The sequence below is a fragment of the Equus asinus genome, chromosome X, assembly GCF_041296235.1.
Source record: "Equus asinus isolate D_3611 breed Donkey chromosome X, EquAss-T2T_v2, whole genome shotgun sequence".
Classification (NCBI taxonomy): domain Eukaryota; kingdom Metazoa; phylum Chordata; class Mammalia; order Perissodactyla; family Equidae; genus Equus; species Equus asinus.
This window is the reverse complement of record NC_091820.1, coordinates 10383321-10400279: the sequence shown is the minus strand read 5'-3', so window position 1 is coordinate 10400279 and position 16959 is coordinate 10383321. Positions and strand designations below refer to the sequence as shown.

Below are 16959 nucleotides of genomic sequence, written 5' to 3'. Positions count from 1 at the left end.
CTTTCGGCCTTGGACACCGTTAAACCATTAATTCACTTAGAGGCTCAAGCGCCAGGCCTGAGCAGCCGGAGAAACGGTGACTGGGGCGAATCTGCCAAGTCTCCCCGAGCCTGCCAGGGGTGGGCTTCCGGGCATCAGGCGGGCTGATTACCCACACCACCAAATCGGTTACCACCCTAGATTGGAAAGTGCCGCCTGTGCCCTTCTAAGTCATTTGTTACCCACATGTAACTCAAACTAGTGCTGGCAACCTAGGATACACGCTGGAATCGCCTGGGGAGCTTTTGAGGCACGATCCCTCGGTCCCACCCGCCAAGGTCCTGGTGAAATCGGGTTTTAAAAGCTCCCCAGCTGATTCTAATGTGCAACCAGGGTTGAGACCCAGTGAACTAAGTAACCGCCCTCAGTCCATACGTGAACAAAAGGAGCAGGGACTGTGGATTGGGGCAACTTTGCCAAACACTGGGTGGCCTTGGGTCAGTGTTTTGGGCCTCAGTTTCTTTATCTGCACAATGGGTCAAGACTAAGACTGCAAAGCCCCCTGCAGCGTAACAGTTCTCTTCTGGGACGCGGATCGGCATCTCCGAGATCCTGGAAGCCCGCTCCCCTCTCTCCCCATCCCTCTGTTGGCCTTTCCGGTTTCCGCGCCCCTAGGCGCTTGCTCGGGGGTCCCAGAGGAAGCCGCGAGCTCTGCCGGCCGCCCCGGCGCGCCCGCTGCCCCGCTCGGGCCCTCGCTGCGGGCGCACAAAGCCCCCGGCGCTGACGTCAGGGCCCCTCTCGGCGCGGCCGGCCCCCAGTGCAGGCGGAGCCCGCCGTGCTCCCACCCCGGCCCCGGAGCCAGGAGCGAGGAGCCAGCCGCCAGCCCAGCAGCCCAGCGCAGCCCGCCCGAGCCCGGCCCGCGCACGTGCCCGCCGGACCTGCAAACTTGTGCCCCCGGCTCTGCCCGTCCCCAGGGAGCCCGAGCGCCCGCAGCCCGCGCCCCGCCCGCCCGTCTCCAGCCATGGGTAAGCGAGCGCGCTGGCCCCGCGCCACGGCCACGGCCACGGCCTCGCCCCTCGCCCAGGAGGGGCGCGCCCTGCCCAGGGGCCCAGCCCCGCTCAGGTGGGGCTTCCCGGGGCACCTCCGCGACGGGCCGGGCTCGGGAGGCGGGGGCTGGGGGTGGGAGGGGCGCGGCGCAGGTGTCCGGAACGCCCAGGTGCGCGTCCCTGCCCCGTCCTCCGGGCGTCCCCACCCGGGCGGCGCTCAGCCTGTGCCCCCGCGGCGGGCGGCTTGCGGGAGGGCAAGAGCTGGGTTCCCGGGAGGGGTTGCAGAGAGAGCCGACGGAGCGTCCCGGGCTGCGGGCTCCTGCTTCATTTTAAGGCGGCGGTAGAGAGGAGCTTCTTGCCCATTTCCCGGGACGCTCTGCTGTCGCCCGAGCTCCCGGCTTGGAGTCCGGTCCTGTCCCACTCTGCCGTGGTCCTTTTCGCCTTCAACCCACATTAAACAAACGCCCAGTTCCCCAAGCCTGGGGTCTTCTGAGAGCTCATTTGGGAACCATGACCCTTGAAACCAGGAAGGTGGGAGGGGAGAGGGACAGGATGGGACAGAAGGTGAGTCTCTTTTCTTTGTCCCCTGTTCCAACTATCAAAATGCAGGACCTGGGCGCAGGTGGAGACGGTGTGCCAAGCGGGTTCCAAAGCATTTGGGAGATCGACTACTAACGGTGAAAACCCAGTTCTGGAGATGGAAAGTCTCCAACCTGGCTGGGGCGGATGTTAGGCGGCTGTAGGATTCTTTCTGTCACCTCCTAACACCCCTGAAATGCTGCTGTCAGCAACATGTCATTAAATGGGCACTCTGTTTCGCAAGGAAAACTCGTAAAGAGTGCCGTGGAAATCAACCTAATTCCGCCACAGCCCTGGAAAGGTCTGAGAGCTGTCCTTGGGAAAGGGTTTTCTCTCCCCTGCTCGACTATCCTTCTCTAGTGGCAGACAGCCTCCAGCCACAAGCTCCACAAAAGCCACAAAGACTGTGAAGAGCCCCTCCGAAGCATTCCTAATGAGGAAGTCAGTGGGTTTAACCATTGCCGGCTAATAGTGAGGGCTTGGGAAGTCCCTGCCCTACCCCGATCCCCCAGCCTTGGCCCCTTACCCTCATCCTACATTCCCTCTGCTGTGTGTGTGTGTAGGGGGTAATTTTGTATCGATTAAAATTTTGGTGAGGGATAGTAAGGAGGACACATTATTTTTCATTTACAAGGAAGTGCAAAGAATTTTATAGTTAAATCTTGTTTGAAAAAATTTACGAGGTGATCAAAATATGAAAGGAAATAAAGCCCCTGAATTCAACAGGAAAATTTCTTACCAAAGAGTTAGAGAGCTAGGATAAGATTCTTCTAGAAAGGGCAGAATTGGGTGACCTGTAACTCTGGTGCCTACTTCTCTTGATGCCCCCACAGTGAGTGGTCACATCACTCAATGCCCCCTTTTAAATGAGATTCGTCCGCAAAAATCAGATGGCTGCTGCTCAGCCGGTAACTCTTTTGGCAATGCTTGGCACAAAGATGTTGAGGTTACACAGAAGTGCAGTACTGAGGAAAGCATTAACTACTTCTCCCGAAATAAAGTTATTTCTGGTTTTTTAATGCTAGGCATTGGGATTTGTACGGGTTAGAAATTGAGCGTCGAATTGCCACATGAGGAGCTTCTTCAGAATGGCTTTCATAATACTCTGGGCTTCCTTGGGGGCGGGCCTTACTTTTCAATAGGTGTGGAAGTTAGATGCAGTTCTCATGGAGCAAATGCCCAAACCAGAGGCCTGTTCTCAAGGAAGTACTTTGTGTCTTGGACAATCGTTGGTTCTACACTTGAATTGCCAGTTTATGTTAATTTGTGCATACCTCACTGGTGCTGGCAGTATCCTTGGTTTTAGTTTTTAGTTTTTACATAAAAAAACCCAGTTCCCTTCATGCCAAAAAGGAAACATACTGATTTCCTTTGGTAGATTCTTAGTAAATACACTACAGGGCCATGAACTGGCTTTATTTTTCCAGATGTATTCAATTACCGAACATACCCTTATGAATATTTTAATTGAAATGATGTAATGTTGGGAAAATTCGAACCATTGGTCCACTGAGATGGGACTTTGGTTCTCATACAAGTTACTTCCTTAACCTGGTATCAGTTAATTTATTGGTAAAATGGGTGAGATTTGTGGAAATAAAAGCCCCTTCAGACTCAAATTTTAAGGTATTCAAATCTTTAAGTTAAAAAATAAAATAATGAGTAATGGCGGTGTGTACAATTTTATCTTTCAATGCATCTCAAAAGAAAACTTTTTTTTATTGTTGTGCCAATTGATTTTTTAAAGTTTTTTTATTGTTTTTATTTTTCCTTTGTCTCCCCAAAGCCCCCCAGTACATGGTTGTATATTTTAGTTGTGGGTCCTTCTACTTGTGGCGTGTGGGATGCCTCCTCAGTATGGCCTGACTATGCGCGGTGCCATGTCCGTGCCCAGGATCCAAACTGGCGAAACCCTGGGCCGCCGAAGTGGAGCATGCGAACTTAACCACTGGGCCACAGGGCCAGCCGCAGCCAGTTGATTTTTTTATGACTTTGTTGAGATATAATTCACATGCCGTACAACTTACACGTTTGTGTACAGTCAGTGATTTTTAGTATATTCAGAGTTATGCAGCTACCACCGCTATCTGTAAAACATCGTTATCCCCCCCAAAAGAAACCCTGTACCCATTAATAGTCAGTCCCCATTCCTCCCTCCTCCCAGCCCCTGGCAACCACTAATCTACTTTCTGTCTCATTTCATGTAAATGCAGTGAGCCAATTGATGTTTGAAGTGTGTTTGACTACTGAGTAACTTTGGTGGTTTTGCACAATGGGAAGATGTTGATGTATTGGTTGTATGCAGTACACCACCTAAATGAGTGTGTTGAAACTAATTATTTCACTGGCTGAAGAGTTCCACATTTGGCCATTGTGTGTGGCCTGCACGCGCGCATGCACATTCTCAGTGTTACTCTGGTTTTATCTGATGGAAACTCACATCGCCTAACAGAATTTTGATTCTGTAACCTTATTCATAGACACAGCAACTAAGTGGATTCAATGCAATAACCTCTTATAAGGCATTTGTGGAATATCCATCTTGCTTTAATGTGGATCGTGTTTCCAGAGAGAAATGCTGATTTTGTTTCATTAGTTGCCTATAATTTTAAATGAAAATTATATGTGAAATGATCAGATACAGCAAAACAGCTAAATAATTGTTTTGATCCATTTTATGGTAAGGAAGTTTTTATAAGGATTATGAATTTAAACACAGTCCATCATTTCACTAAATAGCATTACAAAAACTGATTTAGGGCAGTTCTTAACTGTAATGCGCACACAAATCATCTGGCCATCTTGTGAAAAAAGCGTTTCTGATTCTGTGGGCTTGGGGAGGGCCTGAGTTTCTTCGTTTCTAGCAGGCTCCCAGGTGGTAGTGGTGCTGGTGCTGCTAGTACCCAGGGTCAGGAAATAGAGGAAAAGCAGGGCGAGCCAGAGGCCCAGCTCCCTGCCCCAGCAATTCCACTAACTTGCTATGTGATCTTGCGTCAGTCATTTTCTCTTCCTAATCTCAGTTTACTACAAAATAAAAGGATTGGATGAAATTATTTCCTTGGGCCCTTACAGATCTAAAAGGATGTAATTTTAAAAAAGAAAGGGTAATGTTATGCTTGAAAAACATGAGAAAACAGCTCCCTAATTGTTTAAACACTACTTGTTTCCATGAAGCCACATCATAGGCATCGTTTGTAGTTGGGTTGAATGCTGGCATCTTGACGTGCCCGACAACAGGACGATTGGCCCTTCTCCAAGGAGACTGGTGGAGGAAGCCATAATGTTCACCCTCTTTAGTACCTCTAGCTTAGGCTTCTCCTGCCCTCTTCTTTTTAGAGCTGCCCGCTCCAGAGAGCCTTTCCTTGCCCCACATGGGGCCCAGGCCACCTTCAGAGGCTAGACTCAGAAGGAAGCACACTGAGGACCCATGCATAGAACATTTGGTTCTGGAAGTTTGCTAGGGAATTCAGACGTAACTGGAGACCAAGGAATGGTATCCTGATGAAGAGCTGAGCAGGAACTAGCCCCAGAATGCTCTAGCCTCCCTCCCTCTGAGTGTAAACATCTAGTAAGGAGCCCACCCTCCAGTCTTGGAGAAAGAGCTCTCTTCAGGTCTCAGGATGCAGACTGAAATTTTGAGTAAACCTCATAGTCCAGATAGCACAGAGTATTGTTTGTGACCAACAGGAAGTAATTAATTATTTAGTATATTTTTGCCCCAGCAAAATTGTTGCCCACACCACGTGGCCCCTCCAAGGGTTTCTTAGAGAAAAGCCTTATCTGCTGCATCTGGGGTCAAGCAGTTAGATGGTGTATTAAAAATGCCAAAGTGGTGAATCATAAAAAGTGCCATCTATGTGTCTTAAACGTTTCATTTAGCTTTAAACATTAATTTGCCAGTATTTTGTTGTAGAGTCAAGGTCTTTGCTTTGAGTGTGAGCCTTGAAGTCTTTCTTATGTATAAATCACAGCCAAAATTCATTGGCTTCTGATTTCCAGTTTCAGATTCTTTTAAAGGAGAATGAGAACTTAAAGGCGTTGGGAACCAATCTGTGTGCAGAATCCTTTTATATTACCTACCCCACCCACCTTAAACCTTCAAAATTTTCTTGCCCATACTTTTTTTGGCAACTGTTTTTCCAAGTGACTTGTTAAGATTCTTCTTTCCAAAGCAATCAACTTGGTTTTCAAAGAAATAAAACTCTTTTGTTTGGCATTCGTATTTTATTAGTTTGTGTAACATTAAATTAAATTTCATAATTATAGTAACAAGTACAACTGGCATAAACAGGTTTGGGAACAAACACAATGGACTCTTGTTAGGTACACAATTCAACTGGTGGAAGAAGTAGTACATAGATATCCTGGAGAATAGCCTAGAAACCAAGTTCTGTGGACAATGGTCAATATGGTTTACAAAAAGAGTAGAAAATATGGGGTGGTTGGGTGGGCCCATTAGGTGAACATTGGTAAGAGAGCTTCTACTGTATTTTTGAGCCAATATCATCCATTTAATACTTTTAACATGATTTTTCTAGGTACTATTAGCTGGCTTGTTAGTGGGTTTAATATGCCTTCTTTTCTGTTCAAATACCAAATTCGTCAGAGCAAAGATTGTGTTCTTCATCATTGTATCCCAATGTTCATTCAAATAATTGGCGTATTGTAGGTGCTTCACAAATGTTTGTTGAAAAGATAAGGGTTTTATCATATAAAATTCATTGTATTAAGGTCTGTCTACACTATAAATATATAGATTTCAAGGTATGCAAAATTATGTTCATTATGTGAACCCTGTGATAAAGTGTACTCAATTAAGTAGGGCAAATGGCATTAGTTATTCTTTAATAATATTAATACGTTAGCACAGATTTTCACAGAGTAACGGAATTTCAGAGCTTGAAGTCACTTTAAAAGTAATTCGATTGCTGTAGGCATACACAGACACGAAAACAACTTAAAAAGCAGTTTGAATGTTATTTCATTACTTTTTTTTTGCCTTTAGCTTTTTTCTTTTGATGTTATAAAATAGTTTCCTCTCTCTGGTGAAAAGTACTTCCTTCTTGTCAGATTTTTGAAGTTTAGGAAAGCTTGGAGTGAAACACTTTGTTTCAGTGAAACTCATTAGTGCCCTGAGGATTAAAAGGTAAGAACAGTTTTGTGTTTCCAATCTCACTTTGTGTAATTGGATTAAATGAGCACCTATCACCATGCTGAGCAACTAGCATGTGCCAATCTGGAAGCCTTTGAGTTCCTGTTACGCGCCCATCACGGTGAAGGCTCTCAGAGAAGAATAAGACAGCTGCTCATTCAACAAGCATTCAGAGTCATGCTCAGATGAGCCAGGTGCTGTGCTGTCTTGAAGCAAACAATAAACAAATAAATAAACAAAACCCAGTCCTGTCCTCAAATCACCACAGTCCTTTTGGAGAGGCAGATAAACACTTATAATAGAAGCAAGTACAAGGTCCTGTAGAATATTTTCCTCTGTCTGAGGCAAAAAGGGGATGGCATTTCAGAAAGGGATTCCCTGGGGAGGCAGTTACCTTTGATCTGAGTCTTGAAGGATGAGTGGGATGACAGGGGTCAGAATGTCTGGGAGAGGACATTCCAGGCCCTGGGTACAGATGAGCAACAGCAGGAGGCATGGCAGAGGCAGCTGCCTGGGCATGTTGAGGAATTGGGCATGGCCTGAATGTAAGGGATTGAGGAGGCTGAGGCTAGAAGAGAGACCAGGGCAGCCAGTGAAAAGCCAGGAAAGAACTTGATCATTACTCTGTTGGTCAGAGAGAATCACAAACGGATTTTAAACAGGGAAGTAAACAGCTGGAAATAATGACAGTCTACTTCAGGGGTAAAAGAATCATTAATGTCTAATTGTAAAATTCTAAGTAAAAATCTAGGAGTTCTAAGAAGGATGAGACCTTGTAGCTTGTATGAAGCTTCTGGTGGAGACGTGGATTTGAGGTGTGTTGAGAAGGGCAGAAAGGATTAGGATACACATGGAAGAGAGGAAAGAGGGAGCAAAGTTTACTGGTTGGAATCCTGAAGAAACTGGCCTGGCCATAGCATAGAATGAGTGTGGGGAAAAGTAGAAAATAAGATGGGGGGAAGACAACTGAAAGCCAGATGGGGAGTAGCAAATTTGAATTGATTACAGATTGACACATATAAATGAATCTTGCAAAAATGTTTTAAATCTTGACTATTGCCTCTTCTCTTTCAAGGGATAAAGTGGAGAAGAAAGGAAGTAAAAGCCTTTCTGGGATGGAAAGGGTGATCTTTGGTGTGACTCCAGAGGGGTTGGGTTGAAATGGAATCCAGTCCTTGTCTATCTATTTATTTGATTATTAATCTTAAAAGTGGCATTATTTCTCCCTTAAATATTTGAAAGAATTTACCAGTGAAGCTATCTGGGTCTGGAGTTTTCTTTGTGGAAATATTTTAAATTATGAACTATATTTCTTTAACAGTTTTGATAAGTTGTGTTTTTCAAGGATTTTTTTCCATCTTATCTAGGTTGATAACTTTATTGGCATAAAGTTATTCATAATATTCTTGCCTTATCTGTTTAATCCTGTTTTCTGTAGGCTCTGTAGTGATGTTCTCAAGTTCATTCCTAGTGATTCAGGTAATTTGTATTCTCTTTATTTTTCTTGATCAATCTTGACCATTTATTTTAAAATTTATTTTAGTAGGTTGATACTTACATCTGATAATTACATCTGATAGATGAGCTTACCACTTAATAAAAAGGAGTACACTTTCTAGTAATCAGAAAATAGGATTTTAAAATCTAGAAGTAAAAATTGCTTACTTGGTTAGAAAAAAAAATCTGCCAAAGGAAAAAGTATTTAAATCTGATCTTTTGAATTTTACTATTCAGCTGTATATAACTCAGTATATTTGAACTTGGTGTGACAAGATCTATTGGAAATCATTTTAGTTAAAGTTGTTGTTTAGTATTTGCTTGTGTATTTATTTGTTTTCTGTAGGACTGTTAAATTCTACTTTCTTCTTTGGAGCAGCTGGAGACAGATACTGAAGTAAAAGAAGTCTCTTTTCCTTCCCTTCCCTTTCAAGGGTACTTTTAGAGCAGGATTTCTCGACCTCAGCACTATTGACATTTTGCGCTGGGTATTCTTTGTTGTGAGAGGCTGTTCTGTGCACTGTAGGATGTTTAGCAGCATCCCTGGCCTCTACCCACTGCGTTCCAGGAACACTCCCCTGGTTGTGACAACCAAAAAAGTCTCCAGACATTGCCAAATAACAGCCATTGCGGGGCAAAAATGCCTCCTGTTGAGAACAACTACTTTAGAGTAAGAAGGGTTGAGAACCTTTTTGCTTCGCAGTATTATAAAATCTGAGTAATGGCATCGTTGAGGACTTGGTTGAGCACATCTGCGGACTGGGAAGATCTCTGGTTAAAAAGGTGTTATGCTTCCAAAAGGGAGACTTGAATTTTTCCAGCTGAAGGAAGTTTTGTTTTTTTTTACCTTTTTCTAACATCATCAGAGAATCTGGAGATCTAATGGGGAACCTTGCAGAGCAGCTAATTCCCTCTTTCTTTGGAGTAAAATAGTACCTAAACCATTTCAATAATGAGACCAAACACCCCTGGGAATAGAGAGTGTCTGGCTTTCCTTGGGAACTTGTTCTGATGGCCAGTGCACTTTATCCCTGAAAAGGACTGAATCTATACCAAGTTCGTTTTGCTTCCTAAAATCATTTTCATCATCTTTTGTTCTCTTCATTAAGTAGAAAGATGTCAAGGATCTAGTTCCACTTCTTAGCATCTTTAATTACCTTGATGGCCTTTCCAAATTTAGAATTCATCTCCTTAGCTATAATCAAATCTACCCAGATTAAGCCTTTAAGGCAGCCTTCCCGCATGTTCTGTTCAGTCCTTAGGGTCTCTGGTCATGACTTCATTATGCCTTTTCATGTGTTTGAGAGATGCTGGAGTTGTAAGAGAAAGGACTGATTTTCCCCTTATTGCTCTGACAACCTTTGATCTCCCCACCCACCCCCACGCCAGCCTTAACTCCTCCCCTCAGATGGAGACCTTAAGTCGGTGTTTTCTGAGAGATCTGAGCACACTTGCTGAATAGTTCTAGCGTAAAAAGAGCAGGAAGGTTAGAAGTGAAGGTTAGAAGGAGCCTAGAAAATCTGCTATTTTGTATGTGCGTCAGGTCACTCTTTTAGGTTTAGGAATGTGGTGTTTCACAGCAATTCCCTGAAAAGAATGTTTAAATGGTGCGTTTGAAAATGGCAGCTTAAATTCAGGCATCTGTTCCTTCACACAAGGAGCAAAGAATGGAGCTGTAATTAGCAAAGAAATTCAAACCCTCAAGATAACTTTATTTGATGTAGCACTTTATATTTTCCTTTAAGTTTTCTGATGTGGCATATTCTGACAATTTCCATGGTAAGTAAAACAGAATTCAGAACATTAAAGAGATGAATTGCCATTCCATGAATCATTACCATTTTGCAAAGCCATGTCCCGGATTACCAAAAATTGGTTTGAGCTCTATTATATAATGATATTTTGTCACAAATATTTTTAGATCTTTTGTAAGTGGCATGAATATTATACAGCCATTTTAAAATTTATTATTGAAGTATAATATTATACCAAAAGTGGGCAAATCATAAGCAAACAGCTTGATAAATTTCACAAACTTAACTAGTACATAGAGTAAGGACCAGAGCATTACCAGCCCCTCAGGACTCCGTTGCAAGGTCCCTTTCAGGCACCCCCCACCAGGGTAATCGCTTCTAATTTCTGCCAAAATAGTTTTGCCTGGTTTTGGAATGGAATCATACAGTATGAGCTCTTATGTCGGACAGCTTTTGAGCAACATTAATAACATTATTTTAAAACTTGGTGATGTTTTCTGTCCAGAAAATAGACCTGTTTCTAAATCACATGGTTAAAAGCATTTATTAAAGCCTTCGTGTCATGCTGTGCTAGGGAGTGCCTAAACCACTGCTTCCTGCCCTCTATTTAGGTGGAAAGTATTGACACAGGAGATCTGAGAAAGACTGAGAATAACTGATGAGAGAAGAGATAGGTGCATGGCAAACATGGATACAGCTGAAGAGATTACAAAGATAAGGCATCCCCATTATCCAGCTGGGAAATGGAAAGTACATCATGAGGGGTTGTGAATAAAGAGGGAGTTGTAGATGTCACGTGTTCATTCAGGATATGATCAGTATGAATATTTTCTGGCTTCGGGGTCTAAGGATATAACAGATGTTGAGATCTCCTCCCAATTAGTTTCCTGAAGAAGATAGAGTTTTAGGAATTATCTGAATTAACAGTAATTAGTGAACTGTTGACTAGTGGGTGTTCTGAGTGGAGTGCAGGTTTGGAAAAAGGGTTGAAGGCCTGAGATGATTTCTGGTTTTCATCTTGAAAATTTTTAGAAATAGATATAAAGCTATTTTTGCCAAATTAACTTTTCTTCTTGTGTTGTTTGGACTTAGACAATAATAATCTGCCTTCATTCCTTCAGTGAGGAATTTTGTCCTCTTGTTGACTGAAGTAATGGAGTCAGCAAAAGGAATACCTTGTCATCACATGGAGCTGGCTTTAAATTGTATAGTGTCACCGCTGCTTGCCAAGTAGTGGTATCAATTTATACTCCCACCAGTAGTGTATGAGCACTCTAGTTTCTCTGTACCTTCGCCAGCATTTGGTATTGTCACAGTGTTTAATTTTTCAACAATTTGATAGGTATGAAGTGGTATTTCATTGTTTTTTATGTTGAATTTCCCTAAAGAGGTTGAAAGTTTTGGGTAGGTTATTAGCCGTTTGGGTTTTCTCTTTCATTTATATCCTTGTTTGCTTTTTTCTTACTGACTTGTAGCAATTCGTTATACATTCTGGATACTAATCCTTAGTTAAATGTGTTGTTGTCAATATCATCTTCCTCTCTGTGGCTTATCTTTTAACTCTGTTAAAAACATCTTTTGTTGGGCTGAATATTTTTTATTGTGATAAAGCCCTAATTATCAATCTCTTCCTCTGTTCTTTTATGATCTGTGCCTTTTATTTTTGCCTTGTTTTCAAATTGTTCCTATCTCCAAGGTCATGAAGATATACTTCTATACTCCTATATTTTCTTTTAAAGTTTTTTTTTAAGTATGCTTTTCCTTTTTCAGTATTTATTCCTTTGGGATTTTAGTTGTTTGGTATAGTATGAGGTAAAAATCTATTTTTATTTTATATTTCCTATATAGAAACCACCACATACTTAATCCTTTACCCCCTGATTTTTACATAATACCATCTCTCACATATTAAATTTACATGTGTGTACATCTCTGGCCTCCGTTCTGTTCCTTGGGTCTGTTTTGCCATCCATGTGCTAAGACTGCACTGTCCTAATTACTATAGATTTATAGTAATCCTGGGTATCTCCTAGGAGAAGTTTTCTCTTCTTGCTCTTCTTCAAAAGGATCTGAGATACTCATCATTTTTTCTTTTGGAATCAGCTTTTCATGTTCCACAAACATCTTTGTTAGGATTTTGAGTGGGATTACAGTGAATTTACAGAATAAGTTTTGTGATAGTCAATCTGTTCGCTATTGAACCTTCCATTTTTCTACGTGGTGTATCTCTACGTATAATTAGATCTTCTTTTATATCCCCCAATAATGTTTTTGCACACCTTTTAAAAATCTGTTAAAGGTCCCTCATGGTTTCTGTGGCTTTTTTACAGAGAAAAAAATAAATCAGTTGGGGTCAAATCTGATTCCACGGAATGTCATGGTTTCCTTCCACAGATCTGTGCCTTCTAAAAGTGCGGCTAAAGGGCCAAACTTGTTCAGATTAACATAGAAGCTGTAGGGAGAGCTGAATCTGAGGTATTATGTCCCAGCCCGGTCGCGAGACCTGAAATGAAGTGAGGTATTTTTACTTAAACCAACCTTTGACATGTTATAGTAAGAAAAGAAATAAAACCCTCAATATATTAAAATGTGGATTTCTTCTAAAAGAAAAGTATGACCCGATTTGCTCCATTATGAAGACCAAGTTTACATTCAGGATGCAAATTCCTAGTTGAAAGAGAAAGAAAAAAAGCCAATTTTCCACTAGTATCTTAGAGCGATGCCGCCCAGGTAACCCTAGAGCGATCTCAACATGGCCCTTCTGTTGGACCGGTACCTCCACATTTGATGATGTTACTCATGAAAATGAACTTCTCTCGTTCAATTCAAGATTACCTAGTTTCCCTAAGTGGTTTAATGGAAAATCTTTTCCTGGAATGTTTCTACAGAGCTGCTCACCCTGCGAAGAGGAGGCCAGCACTGGACTGGAGCGTGAGCTTGATTTATTCTGGAAAGCGGTTTATTCAGCCGTCAAATGAGATTACGTGTGCGGCTGTTACCCATCACTTCACCGAAATATTCTTATTCCTCCACAAGGCCTCAAACCTTTATTTATTTATTTGGAGGTAACAGAAATCACAAATGTAAATTCTCCTAAGACATATCTTTGGAAATGCAATTTTTAATAGAGTGCTGTTACTCCCTTACTGTTGATGATGGCCAGAACAAAATGAGACTGCTGGACATTTTCTCCACACTGCCTGCTGTCCCTGGACACCATCCTCCACCAACCAACACATACACACACACACACACTTCGATACATTTAGATTTGAGTAATCCTGAAAGGCCCCGGTCATAAGTAGCCACTCTTAAAATCCACTTCTTTTTGTCATGTGTTTTTGTCTTGGAGTGGTCTCTCAGTGTAGAAACTCTAGGATTTAAAATTGAAGTCCAAATTTGGGCATGGAAGTTAAGTTCTTTTTACTTTTTATCATCTTATTTTAGCGTTTAGAGAATTTAGCAAAAATGGTGGTATTTCTACTTTGTGATTGAATTGCGGTTTCCTCAGCCAAACATGACAAGTGAGAGATCATTAGAAAGAAAAAGAAGACTTCTGACCAAAGTAACGTGACATAGAGTGGGTTGTTGATTAGAAGCCTCTGCTTGGTTGGTGGCTTGACAGTTTTGATGTGCTGCCTGGGCAGGCTCTCTCCTTGGTGCTCAGAGGCAGTATTTGGAAAGTCAGGCACTCATTCTTTCAGGGACTGGTGAGAAATGGAGGCCTCAGATTCTTTAAGAAGCAACAATGAGGTATTTTTTGTTTGAAGAAGAATTTGTCAGTTAGACCGATGGTTCTCCACTGGGGTCGATTTTGCCCCCCAGGAGACAGTTGACAATGTCTGGAGGCATTTTTGGTTATTAGAACCAGGGTGGAGGGGAGTGTGTACTAGCATCTAGTGGGTAGAGGCCAGAGATGCTGCTAAACATCCTACAATGCACAGGACCTGCCCCTCCCCCAACAAAGAGCCCTCTGGGCTGCAATGTCAAGAGTGCCAAGGTTGGGAAATGCTGACTTAGACTGAACTTTTGAAGTCATGACAGACAACCTGCAAACTTTTAAAACATATAGCCCATGGGAAGGTTTGAGATTTGGACTGAAATAGGGCAAGAGATTCTAGACGCAAGGGACCCAGGTGTAGAAGGAGTTGCCCAGTTTAGAAGGTGCCTTTCTGAAGGGGAGCCTTTAGGACAAGCCTCTCCCTGATGTGGACAGACCTAGTCCTGGATGCCACTAATTACTGGTGCTCATATGGACCTACTGGTTTAGTTTAGTTGATTTCCATTGAACTCTTACCACAGACAAGGCATTCTTTATGAGAATAATGAAACAGATGAGGATAGCATATGTTATAAAACTGAGTCATAATTAGCTTTGGAAAATTCTTTTTACCTGAAAGCTTTTATTTATTTATTATCTCAGCCTCTTTCTAGCCAACTCTCAAATATTCGTGTAACAAAAGAACAGAGCATAGAACATTGAAGTGAACCAACTATTTTTTCATACCATTTAATTTCAAGCAACAGGTTTAACCTTTTTATTTTCTTCTGAGAGCTGCTAATGAATAGGCAATGGCTGGTTCAAGTGTCCTGTTTCCCTGGCTTTCCCAATCCTTGGTGAAGACATTGAGATATACGAAATCGACACTATTGGACTATTTTTGGCGTACACTATGGCATTTTCATATGGCTCAGGCTAGTACAGCCTAGCTGTCCAACAAGGTCAAAAGAAGGTAGTAGCCTAAATATTCCCTCCCTAGGGCCATTTCCAGCGTAGTATTGCAGTGAGACAGAAGACGTGTGTGTGTACACCTGTCTGGGTAATTGTTCAGTGTGAAGTGGAGGAAGTTCTCTAGGTATGTTCAGTCTGTTATTTCAGTTATATTTAGTGAATGCCTCTCGGTGGTTTAATACTGGCATATAAAATTAACTGTAGTCAGTATTTGTAGGAAAGTTTTTCCTCCATGTTTTTAGTTGAAATTGGTAAAAATGTGGTCATTTCCAGATGTGTCAAGTTTTTATGTCCGTACTGTTTAGTTATTCTTAAACATATTTATAGCTCTACCTTACTATGAATTTTCAATGGGTGCATTTTACTTTAACATCTTTGTGAGAAAAATCCAATATAATTTCACATACCGAGACATCTACACAGGTTGTTTGAAAGTCTTATTCTTTTGTATTATTTCAGTAAAACTGCTAAACATTCATGAGCATTACTTGAAATAAATAAATATAAAATTTATTGAGTAAATAAAATATAAAATTGCTCTTTGAGGGTGAAATTAAGAACAGGGAAACCCCTACCGTGGTTTCTAGAATTAGTTCATCCTGACATGAAGCAGCAAGTAGTCAGAACCCTGTTTATTATAGGACTTATCCTTATATTTGAAAGCACGTATTTATTCATGAAAATATCATCAAACAAAAATCATCGAGCCATATATTGGCCAGTCAAGAAACTCTCTTTTTCCTATCCCCAACCCCTACCTCCAGTCCGTTTGCCTAATCCATCTTTGTGATGTCCACCATACTGGCATACTATTATTTGAAATCTCTGTGATCAAAGGTTTGGCTTCTCCTGACTCTTCCCTGAAGCTGAAGAGAGTTTAGATGATATCTCCAAATAAGTAAATGAAGAGAGTTGAGAAGTGAAGGAAGTAAGAGACCACGAAGGAAGGAAAGATTTGCCCCACTGTAGCTCATCAGCCCAGGTAACTGGGAGTTGTCTCTGCTTCCATTCCCATGAGGATATGTCTCTCTAATGCTACAGGGAAGGTCTAACATTTTGTCGTTGTCATAGTCAGCCACAGAGATGCCTGGGGAGAAAGAAGACTGTTAGAGCTAAAGCCAAAGCCCTGAACGTCCACAGTAGTTATTTGCTGTGAGGTTGCTGCTTTTGTTGATACCATCGAAGGCATTATTTGAGACATAGCTTGATTTACCAGCCAGCTTCCCAACTTTCATCATGCACATTCTTTCCTCAAGTGCAGTTGTAACAACTATGGTGGCGAATAAGAGTCCTTGTCCTTGAGAAAGAACCCACGGTCTGGTGGAGAGATGTACCCCTGCAAGCAGAGGAATTGTCATAAGGATTAAAAGCAAAACAACAGAAATGTGTTCAAAAAAGCATTTTCTCCTGGTAATAGAATGATGCCAATATTGGTCTACATTTCTACCACGTTTATTACCATATAGTAGACGTTTCTCTCTTCTTTTATGTAGTAGCTGACTATTTTAATGACAGTATTAACAAGTTTCAGATTTAGTCATATCTGAATGTTGCTACTTTTGCAAGTGAACGTCCTGTGGAAACATATTCAGTGGGGGAGAATCAGACCTTTGCAAAAGGGCATTTTCTGAATGTAGCAAATTGTCATTGATAGTTTAATGCAGTTAGGAAAATAGAGACGGTTGGTAATAAAACTCATCAAAACCTCAAGTTGTGTCACAGAATAAACTATAAATCATGTCAGTAACTATAACATAATGAAACATCATCATTACATGATACTTCCTTCCATAGAAGCCTGGTGACACCGTGGCAGGAACCTGAACATTAATTAAGGTGTTAGTTGAATGCCTGACAAATTCTAGTCTCTTATATAGTTTAGTCTCCAGTGGAATGCTTCATTTAATTATTTCTATAATTTTATTACCTATGAAAACTTATCTCTAGGGTAGAGGAGATAGGGTATATGTTATTGTTGCCATGGTAACTTTGTACTTGAAATGGCAGGCTGTGCTTACTTGGTTTAAAAATATCTCCAGTTGGATTGCTATAAAAATCTTTACACATAATTTGCTCATGTCCAGTGAGTCACTCCTCATTGAACTGGCATTTCAGCGAATGACTTGATCACATAACTTGTTTTGAGAGATACCAGAGGTTATTACGATAAAGCACTGAAGATATTTTAAGTTTCCATCATTTAAAAATTTGAATATTTAA

At 41.7% G+C, this 16959-nt stretch overlaps 1 protein-coding gene across 2 annotated transcripts in view; it reads left to right on the top strand.

Annotated features, from left to right (window-relative positions):
- The first annotated feature begins 414 nt into the window (after positions 1-414).
- Positions 415-16959, top strand: part of GPM6B (glycoprotein M6B) — a 152112-nt gene continuing 135567 nt past the window's right edge. Inside the window, exon 1 of one of the 2 annotated variants that reach the window (XM_070502438.1) lies at positions 415-1004. In XM_070502438.1, the coding sequence (XP_070358539.1) occupies positions 1001-1004 (4 nt within the window). In that variant the 5' untranslated portion in view covers positions 415-1000. The remainder of the gene's footprint in view (positions 1005-16959) is intronic. The other variant, XM_044764432.2, reaches the window with a different exon arrangement.